At 43.7% G+C, this 10,000-nt stretch overlaps 1 protein-coding gene across 1 annotated transcript in view; it reads left to right on the top strand.

The window, feature by feature from the left end:
* reln (reelin) overlaps window positions 1–10,000 on the top strand; it is a gene marked incomplete at its 5' end in the record, with an annotated part of 143,796 nt that overhangs the window by 14,680 nt on the left and 119,116 nt on the right. Inside the window, 1 exon segment of the mRNA XM_080737038.1 lies at window positions 2,855–2,962. Coding sequence (XP_080593164.1) covers window positions 2,855–2,962 — 108 coding nt within the window.

Genomic DNA, 10,000 nt, shown 5'->3' with positions numbered 1-10,000 from the left:
CACACCCGCCACACCCGCTGAAATTCCAGAGTTTTGACGAACATCTCACTTTTTCATGGAAGCTATACCTCAAAAAAACATAAGTAAAATGCCTGTACTATTCTTTTTGGTGATCATTAGAATGTCTAGAACATGTACATATGTTATTATTTTGAAAAATATCCCCCATATGTAAATTAGAGCATGATTTATGATTTTTGATTTATGGCTATAAAATCTTACAAAAACATTTTTTTGAAAAAAACATTACATTTTCCTCTTAATAGGACTCCTACAACACCATCTGATTTTTTTCAATTTTTTATTTCAAGTATTTCTTAATGCGGGCCTTAGAGGGTTAAATACTATTTTAACAGTTTGCTAAAACAAGGCACGGGTGGCACAGATTTATACAAAATAAGTTACAGGGGCCAGTTACAATTTGCAGTCACCTGTAGAAGGGTTAGGAGGCACACGTTGTTATGCCTTTTGGTAGGACATTCCACATTCTGGCAGCATTACAGTAGAACAAAATTGAATTTGAATTTTCTTTTGGAGGAGATGACTCCAAGCAGCTCCCCAAGTCAACGCGACGAGTGGAGTGAGCGAGTGTGGAAGTTGGAGTATTGGAATTTGGCTACTCGTGTTCCTGTGTGTTCCTCTGGGTCACATCTCTGTCTGGCTGGAAGCTGTCCTCACTGATCCTCTCGTGGTTCCTTTGCTCCGTGTGTTTTTGGAAATAACAGTGAGCACTGGAGTGCTCTAGAGTTCATGTTGTGACCTCTGGTTTCACCCGTACCTTAGTAAGTCCACCAGGACTGTAGTCTTGCATAGCCAGACAACTATTCCACAAACTCCGAATGCTATATAGCACTGAACTATAGTTCCATTGGAAACATAACAGAAACACACTAGCACAGACAGAGTCATTCGAGCGGCATATTCTTGTTGTGTGTGTATAGTTTAAGAAAACATTTGAAAACATCATGGAAGTAACACCAATAACACCAGAGAAAGACGAAATAACGCCCCCAAAAATATTTAAAGAAGACATAAGGCTTCCTGTTGGACTTGTTCGCTACTGCACCAAGGGAGCGGGTGCGTCACATCCGCTTTATCTCGCACTCATCGTTAAAAATTCCGTCCCCCAGACTGTATGCCGGTCGTGGAGGCAACAGATGGCCACGCGAGACTACCAGGACTGCCGCCATATTGGAAACGATTTGGGCCTCTTCCTTACTTACTTCACTGGTCTTACCAATGATGGGCTGCTAATTCACCCTTTGTCAAGTCCCGCCCGTTGTCCCGCCCCCTCTCCTCTGGTTTCTGTGTCTTGGTGGGAAAAAAAGTGGAAAAGTTTGATTCCATTTGTACACTCTTAGAGTTATGGGGGTCCTTGAAATTAAAACGATTGGGAACCTCAAATTTTCTACACTAAATGGAACCAGAGACTTCATTAGTATCATTGGCAACACCTGTGAGTAAGGAAGAGGCCCAATTTCTTTCCAATATGGCTGTTGTGGAGACATCACGCATGTTTCTGTTCAAACAGACATCGTTTTCGTTTGCTCTCTCTCTCTCTCTCTCCATCTCTCTCTCTCTCTCTCTCTCTCTCTCTCTCTCTCTCTCTCTCTCTGGACCGTTTCATATTCATGGTCGTCACATTAACACCTCCGCCTGCAGGTTACTTCCTGTCACACGCATGTACATCACATGACTAATTATGCAATCCATGCAAGCCTATAAGCGCGCACGTCATGTAATGTGTGAGCGCGCGCACGTCGACATGTAACGCGTGAGCGCGTTAATGTATCCGGACCTGGCGCATGTTTAATTACTGGTAGCCTCGGGCAGCATGGAACTGGATTGCACTTGAAGAATCACACAATATTACTGGCAAATGTAGAGCCCTATTCCGTGGCAGATTTCTGGCTCCGATCTGTATTCTGCAGGCCACCGATATATTTAATTATTTATGGGCAAAATGTTGAGAGCAACATTATCTTAGATGCGTAGCTTGGATGTGGAAGCACCGTCCTGTGTGTTATCTGCTGGATCTGGCCACAGTCCACTGGTTTAAACTGTTCCTATATTATACATGTCTTCTCTTTTCAATTTTGAAAGGTTAGATTATTTAACCTGACAATGTGTCGACACTCTTTGGCACCTTAATATCCAATGCCATATTCCTGCTGCTAGTATGTCTATTCACCTTAGTAACCTCATATACATATTGTAACAGCTGGATTATGCTATGTGTATAGGCCTATATGTGTAGATATCTTTGAGCATCTCCTTGGCATGTCTTTTTCTTCTTTGCAATATATTTTTTTTCTCTCTTTTCTCTCCCATACTGTACATCCCTTTCTTTGCAAAGTCACATATTCATTTTTTTTCCAGGGGTGGGGGGCTTGTTTTTAAATTGTAGTTGCTCATTTGGACTTACTTCCTAATAAGATGGTGGTTCTCAAACATTTTCATGTCAAGGACCCCCAACTCGTCCCCAGAAAGATTTATTTATTCATTTAATAGCCTATTCATACATGGTTAAAGTGCTTAAACTGATTTTGATGCTACAGATGTGCCATTTCAACTCTCCAGTAACCCTTTCTCATTTTTATGGAGAATGGAGCAAATTTTGCAAAAACTCGCAAATGGCAAGAAACCACTTTTTCCCATTGAAAAGCAGAATCCACCTTCATGGGTAGATTTTAACTTCAAAGTCAGAGAAGGTCATATATTGTAAAACATAGCTGATCTATGTGCTCAAAGTGTGTGATTGCTTCTTCTGGGCTGGTTTTGGTAAACCTGCCTGTTCCTCTCATAAACCGTGTCAAACACTGAATGATGGTGTGATGTCTCTTGTGTGTTTCAGTGTCCATCAGCACCAGCGCCTCCTTCGATGGTCTCCTGGTGACCGGCCTGTACACCTCCACCCCGGTCCAGTCCGCCCCCATCCCCCCTCCTGCCGCCTTCGGCTTCGGTGAGTCTCATCTGACACACGCTCGCACTCACGCACAAGTGTACATTTACAGTACATCAGGGCCAGTTCTAGGGGGAGTAGGGGTGGACAGAGCCCACCCAAATGTGCCTCCTGCCTGCCCAATCAAAAGTTACGATCTTTTAGGGGGGAGGGCATTATGGTATGAATAGAACTTGTTACAGTTAGTGTGATGCAGTTGTAAGTTGTAAGTTTTGTTTTGTATTGTGTTTTATAGGTATAACTGTGCCAAAATGCATAGTTTTCTATGCATTTCAGGGGTTTTGACTCCCTAAAATATTTTTGCCCGCATGGCTTCGCCACGCTGCGGGGAAGGTCGCCCACCTTTTGTTTCTTCTCGCCCCCCACTAGTACTACAGGATAGATCCGCCTTGCAGTACATTGCAGTGTTTTTAGTTGTATTTTATCATTTAGAGTATACTAATATGGTATTCATAGATGTTTTCACTTGCATTTTATCATGTAGAGTGGGCCTACTGATGTGGTTTTGGCAGAGGTTTGTAGGTTCAGTTTGATGGTTTCATGGTTGAATCAGTTACATTCTTTGTTATCATTGAATGATAACAACGGGAGAGAGAGAGAGAGAGAGAGAGAGAGAGAGAGAGAGAGAGAGAGAGAGAGAGAGAGAGAGAGAGAGAGGTTTTGTCCCAAGCACTTTTTACTACTTTGACTTTCCATTGGTTTAATATTATTTTAACCAACACTCAGATGTAAAGGGTGTTCAATAGCCCTGATTTATGCCAAAATATCAAAAAACTCAAAAATGGAGTTAAGAGGTTTTGGCCAGACAGTGACGATATGTATGTGACTTTGTTATGGTCCGACCGAAAGTACATTTATAGAGATAGAGTAGGCCCTTGGGTGTTTTAATATTTTCTAATGTGGCCCCCTTTGAAAAAAGTTTGGACACCCCTGCGATAGGCTGTTTGGGGAGTGAAAGTGTGAGAGAGAGGGTGGGGGGGCTCCAACATGGACCCAGGAGGGTTGCATCACTGCTTCACTGTTATTCATTGCGGGGGTCTTAGGAGAAGAAGCAACACACTGCGGTGTGTGTGTGTGTGTGTGTGTGTGTGTGTGTGTGTGTGTGTGTGTGTGTGTGTGTGTGTGTGTGTGTGTGTGTGTGTGTGTGTGTGTGCGCGTGCGCGCGTGTGTGTGTGTGTAGCTGGCTGCGTGCGTGGGTGCGTCATGTGCGAGACAGTTTGCACAACAATGTTACCGAAGCATCAAAGTAAAACTAGCCCAAATATTTGGATGCAATAACCTGTCTGCCCTCCCCCCTCTCCCTCCCTCCCCCCCCTCTCTCTCTCTCTCTCTCTGATGATGTCACATCCTGCCACAGCATTGCTGTATAGGAGAACACAGAGTGTGTTAGTTCTCACACATTCAGACAGAGAGACAGTGCTTCTTATGCCTCTTATCTGTGTACAATATGTGTGTGTGTGTGTGTGTGTGTGTGTGTGTGTGTGTGTGTGTGTGTGTGTGTGTGTGTGTGTGTGTGTGTGTGTGTGTGTGTGTGTGTGTGTGTGTGTGTGTGTGTGCGTGTGTGTGTGCGTGTGTGTGTGTGTACTTGCGTGTCTTTGAAGATAACGCGGCAGAACGATGACGCATGAAGCCACTCTGTCTGTGACACGCGCACCCACCCACCCACCCACCCACCCACCCCCACACACACACACACACACACACACACACACACACACACAACACACACACACACACACACACACACACACACACACACACACACACACACACACACTGGAGTTGTGAGGACAGCAGGTCACACCAGGGCCAGATTAACCCTTGGTTGTGCCCTGGGCTGTGACCTGGTTGGGTCTCCCCTGGGACGGTGTTATGTCATTGAGCTCTATGATGTACTGCAACACTCCCATAGAGGCCAGCACTGTACTTTTTACTCCACTACAGTTACTTGTTACTTTGTAGATTTGGATTATCTAATCTTCTAACTATTAATTTACGGAATGTCTGTCTGTCCGCCGTCTGCCGTCTGTCTAAAGTACTCTGACGTCATAGTAATGACATCAGATTCTACCTGGACACGGAATACCATATACGGGCATAGGACACGGAACACCATATATGGGCATAAACGGGTGAAACAGTGCCCAAATTTCTGACATCACTGATACCGCCACCATGGTAACATCTGCATGCTGAAACAATTAATGCCCAAATTTGGAGATGACTGACATCATTGATATACGTCTGACTCCTATACAGTACATTGAATCTCTCATATACTGTGCACAACCCCAGGCAATAGTTATTATAGAACATACATGAACCACTTCAGTCCCATATATCGTTGCTGTCGAGCAGAAACCTCTTTTCTCTCTCTTATAACTTTTTGTGTTTTTTCTTATTTTTTTTGTAAATTAACGCCCTGTTTGATCTGCTGTAGCGTCACACGAAAGCATCAACTTTCATGTCAGACTTCATGGTCTATAATATACCCAGGGAAGTACCTGTGTCATTGTAGATGTTGTACTGTATTATAGCAACAGGAATTGTGTTTAAATTTTTTGAACAAAAGATTTTCTGAAAACATAGGTTATGGATTCAGAAGGCATTTTTAAAATCTGCCTCAGGTCCAGAGGGGTTAATGGGTAACTTCAGAACAATGCAATTGAGGACCAGTCCCTAACTAAACCAGCAAGCCTAGGCCCATCTCTTACATAGGATGGCCTCTCCAATGGTAACATCATTTTTCCTACCATAATGTGATATCAGGAGAATCTGCATCCAAAGGGTCAACATACGTTTGATATTACAGCCTGGGTGTGGCCCTGACACACACACACACACACACACACACACACACACACACACACACACACACACACACACACACACACACACACACACACACACACACACACACACACACACACACACACACACACACACAGGGCTGTGTAGTCCAGATGTTTGCAGCTGTGTGGAACATGTGTCAGACAGATGTTGCGGGGACAGGAAGTCAACCACAGAATGACAGGAATGAGACCGCACGCACACACACACACACACACACACACACACACACACACACACACACACACACACACACACACACACACACACACACACACACACACACACACACACACACACACACACACACACAGGCATGCATGTGACCACACATACACACACACAGTGTGGGGCATAACTGTTCAGAAGGATTGTCTGCTGAATGTTTTTGTTATTATTGAAAAACAAACCATAAATAAAATAATTCAGTGCAGTGAGCACTGAGAGAGAGACAGACAGACAGACAGACAGAAACAAACCTTTCCAAAGTGCTTCACAGACACTAAAATGTAGTGCAGTCAATAAATCAGAACAGAAATAACAATTAAACGAAAAAGCAAAGATCTACAAGCTCACGAACGTTGTCATGTCTAAAAAGTGATGCCAGCCTGGTTGGATCAGACAGAAAGGCAACAGTAACTCAAATAACCATACGTTAAATAACCAAGTGAGGAATGCAGACGAGAATCTCTGGAAAGCACAACAGGTTGAACCTTGAGGCAGACAGGCTACATGCAACAGAAGACCACACCAGGCAACATATACTCTCACTCCCAAAACGTACGGCGACCTCATGGGACAAATGGCAAACATTTCACCTTCACCTCATCTGACGCCGTCCCGGGCACTTCCGCACTCCAGGAATGCGACAGGCAGACTGACAGACAGCAGCACCGGCCCGCAGAGCAGAGAGACATCACACAATTGGTACCACTGGCTTGTCTATTCTCTGAATACCAGCCTATATGGTAGCCCAATCACAGTCTACTATGGCCCAGGGGTCCCACCCCAGTTATAACAGCTGATCCATGTGTGTTGGGTGAATGGTAAAAGGGGAGGGGATGATTATCTCCAGATAGTGATGTCACTCACTATCTGTGTTTTGGATCGGCACTTTTGACCCACAAGGTGGCAGCCTCGAGAAAGAAATCCAAAATGCAAAGGGAATACATAATTGCTCATAACAACCACACCAGGGGGTCTAATGAAATACTGTCAACCTCCTAGACACATGAAAACCAGAAAAAGTACAAAACTATGGCACCACCTGTTTAAGTACTTGAGTACTTTTTTCCACCACTGGTGACACTCCTGTCAGCTAAGACCAGGGAAACCTGAGACTATACAATTCACACAGTCTCACTGAAATGCAGCTGCTATGAATTCCTACCAGCCCCCCCCCTCCCCCCAACCCCCAAGCATCACCACCATCACACTCCAACCCACCCAACACCCACCCCCCACGCTATAGCTGGCTGGCGGGTGGGTGGCTAACCACACTGCTATTATGGTGCAGTAATTAGCATGCTACGGCTACCACACACACACACACACACACACACACACACACACACTGTTATGTCTGGGAGTCAGGCTCTTGGTTTTTGGGGCCGTGGAGAACAGAGCAGTGCAAATTGAGTGTGGTTTTCATAAAAGAGCCGCACAGTAAATAATCCTCAGTGTCAGTTTAACCTCGAGAAGGTCAGTGTTTGTGTGTGTCTGTATGTGTGCACCAGGCAAGAAACTTATGAGTCTTTGAAAAATGTAATATAAATATGCAGTCAAATACCATTTAAGTCAACTTGTTGTTGCCAATTCTGTTTATTATAAGCGACCTTGGGCTTGTTTCTTTCCGTGAAGTCACTTGTAAACATTGCTAGTTGTTGTGGGTTGTGGTTCTTCGGGCTTGTTTCTAAAGTGTAGTGCTTATTTGGGCTCGCTTCATAATGTTGTTTAAACCAGTGTTGTTAAAATGAGATCTTTTGTGAGTTTGTAGATTGTCTTATTACAAATAGTCAATGTATATTAGGTTTAAAGTGCTCATGTGACAAAACTTGGAACGACCCACCAAAAGACATAAAGGAGCTCGAATACCTATCAAAAAAAAAATCCTTTTATCACAATAAGTGAACATAGGCCTAGTTTAACCTTGAAACTTGAAGGGGAAAAAAAACAACTTTACATGTAGAGCAGAGATCCGACTCCCGCCCTGAGGGCAAACAATTCTTTGCGATATGCAGTGACAACGGAATACTCACCCCTAAACTGGAAGAATTATTCCAAATTTTTCAAGATTTGTTTTGCAGCAGATCTACAAGTTCACAGCTCGTGAGCTTGTAGATTGATTATTTTGTATATAGGTTTGAAGTGCTCATGTAGCCCATTTCCTTCTTTTGGGCTTGTTTTCATAGAACCGGTTGCTTATTGTCGTTGTCGGGTGGAAACCTTGTATGTCCAAAAGCGTTTGTTTTGTATTTATCATTTAAAAAATGAACTAAACTAGTGAAAACAGCCGATCTACAAGCACGGTGCGAGGCGTTGTGTGCTTGTAGATCGGCTGTTTTCACTAGTTTTGTGCGACGGCCTTGTATGATGAAGCAGGGCTTTACTTAGCGAACAAACGTACAAATTTGAAACTTGGAGATACAAGGTTTCAGCCCGACAGTGACGTTATATTTCTTTCGCAAAATCCGGCAACACTGGACATGTGCGTTGTGTTTTTGTGCATCGGACAGTGAGTGATCACCAGAGAAAGATACAATTCATTTGGTGTCAGGCTGCGGGCTGATAAATCGCAGATTATTGTCGGGATCGGAGCCAGGGCCTGGCTGGGGCAAGCTGGAGTTTGGCGCGTTTCTTAAAGAAGTGTTAAACACTTAAACCCTGCCAGACTTCATAGACCGGAGTCCCCTCCCCCCCATGGGATCTCTACCTGGTCCCTTCCCTTTTCCCCACTACACCAGCAGGACTGTAAAGTCTAATACCATTAAGATACAATTTAACTTTGAAGTGGCAAACATAAAGTCCCTCAACATGAGCTGAACCTGGAAGCTTGACAGCCGATTATCAAAGACATACAGTAGTTTATTTTCAATTGTAGCTCAGTAATAGCCTAGTAGTGTATACGTGTGTGTGTGTGTGCATGTGCATATGTGTGCGTGACGTGTGGTGCAAATAGGACTGAGTCAGCAGCGTTCGAATGTCTTCTCTTTCCACATGTTTGGCTCAGTGAGCAGAACTCACACAGTCTCACACTTTGCCATGTATTCGCCTCACATTTACAGAACATGCTTTACTCTGGGCCAATGCCAGAGCCTTTTCAGCAGGTTCTGCTCAACCGCCTTTTCTGACCGACTCGACGCAGGGCACTCCCTCTGGTTGATTGATTGTTTGAAAACTTTATTAGAAGTTTGCATAGGAAAAAGGTATACAGTTTCATGACAGTACAGTTCACTGTCAACTAAAAGGATGAACCCAAAAAAAGCACTCAGTAACTGCTCTCAAAAAGTAACTATTACTGTATTAGTTACTAAATTATGAAAGTAAAGTAACTAGTAAGTAGGTATTTTACTACTTAAAAAAATAAGATTGTATTAAAACAAATACAGGTTTTTCTCTACCATCCTTGCAGTTGTACAGTAGATCTCTCTAGAAAGATATTCTACCAATCATCGCTCCTCGGCAATGTGCATTGGCTCATGTTAGTGACTCTGAGAGGGCAGCCACTTTCACTTGTTTATGTTATTATGAGAGCACGTTGCCTGTAAGTTGGATGACAGACAGACTCTGCAGGCAGGGGGAAACAGTTCAGTAATGCACCCATCAAATCACATAACTAATAACTATAATGCCATTACGGAATAGGAAAAGGTAACTACAGAAGTGCCATTTCAAAACCTCACACGTCCTGCCATTGGCAAGACAGTAGACTTCCAGTGGACTGGCAGAACATTGAGCCTGTAGATCAGCTATTTTTGCCATTTTGATGACATTCTCTGACTTCGAAGTTTGTATCTATGTATGAAGATGGATTCTGCTTTTCAATGGGAATGGAGTGGTTTCTTGCCATGCGGGTTTCTGCAAAAATACGCTCATGTTACTGCGAAAAGTAGTCGCGTTACGTCCCAACACTGCCTGTGATGCGAGTGCCGAATGTCTGACCAGTTTTTATAATAGGCCTATACTGTC

This window comes from Nannobrachium achirus, assembly GCF_963921795.1.
Source record: "Nannobrachium achirus genome assembly, chromosome: 11".
NCBI classification, from domain to species: domain Eukaryota; kingdom Metazoa; phylum Chordata; class Actinopteri; order Myctophiformes; family Myctophidae; genus Nannobrachium; species Nannobrachium achirus.
The sequence above is the reverse complement of the archived record's forward strand: the minus strand, read 5'-3'. Positions and strand labels throughout refer to the sequence as shown.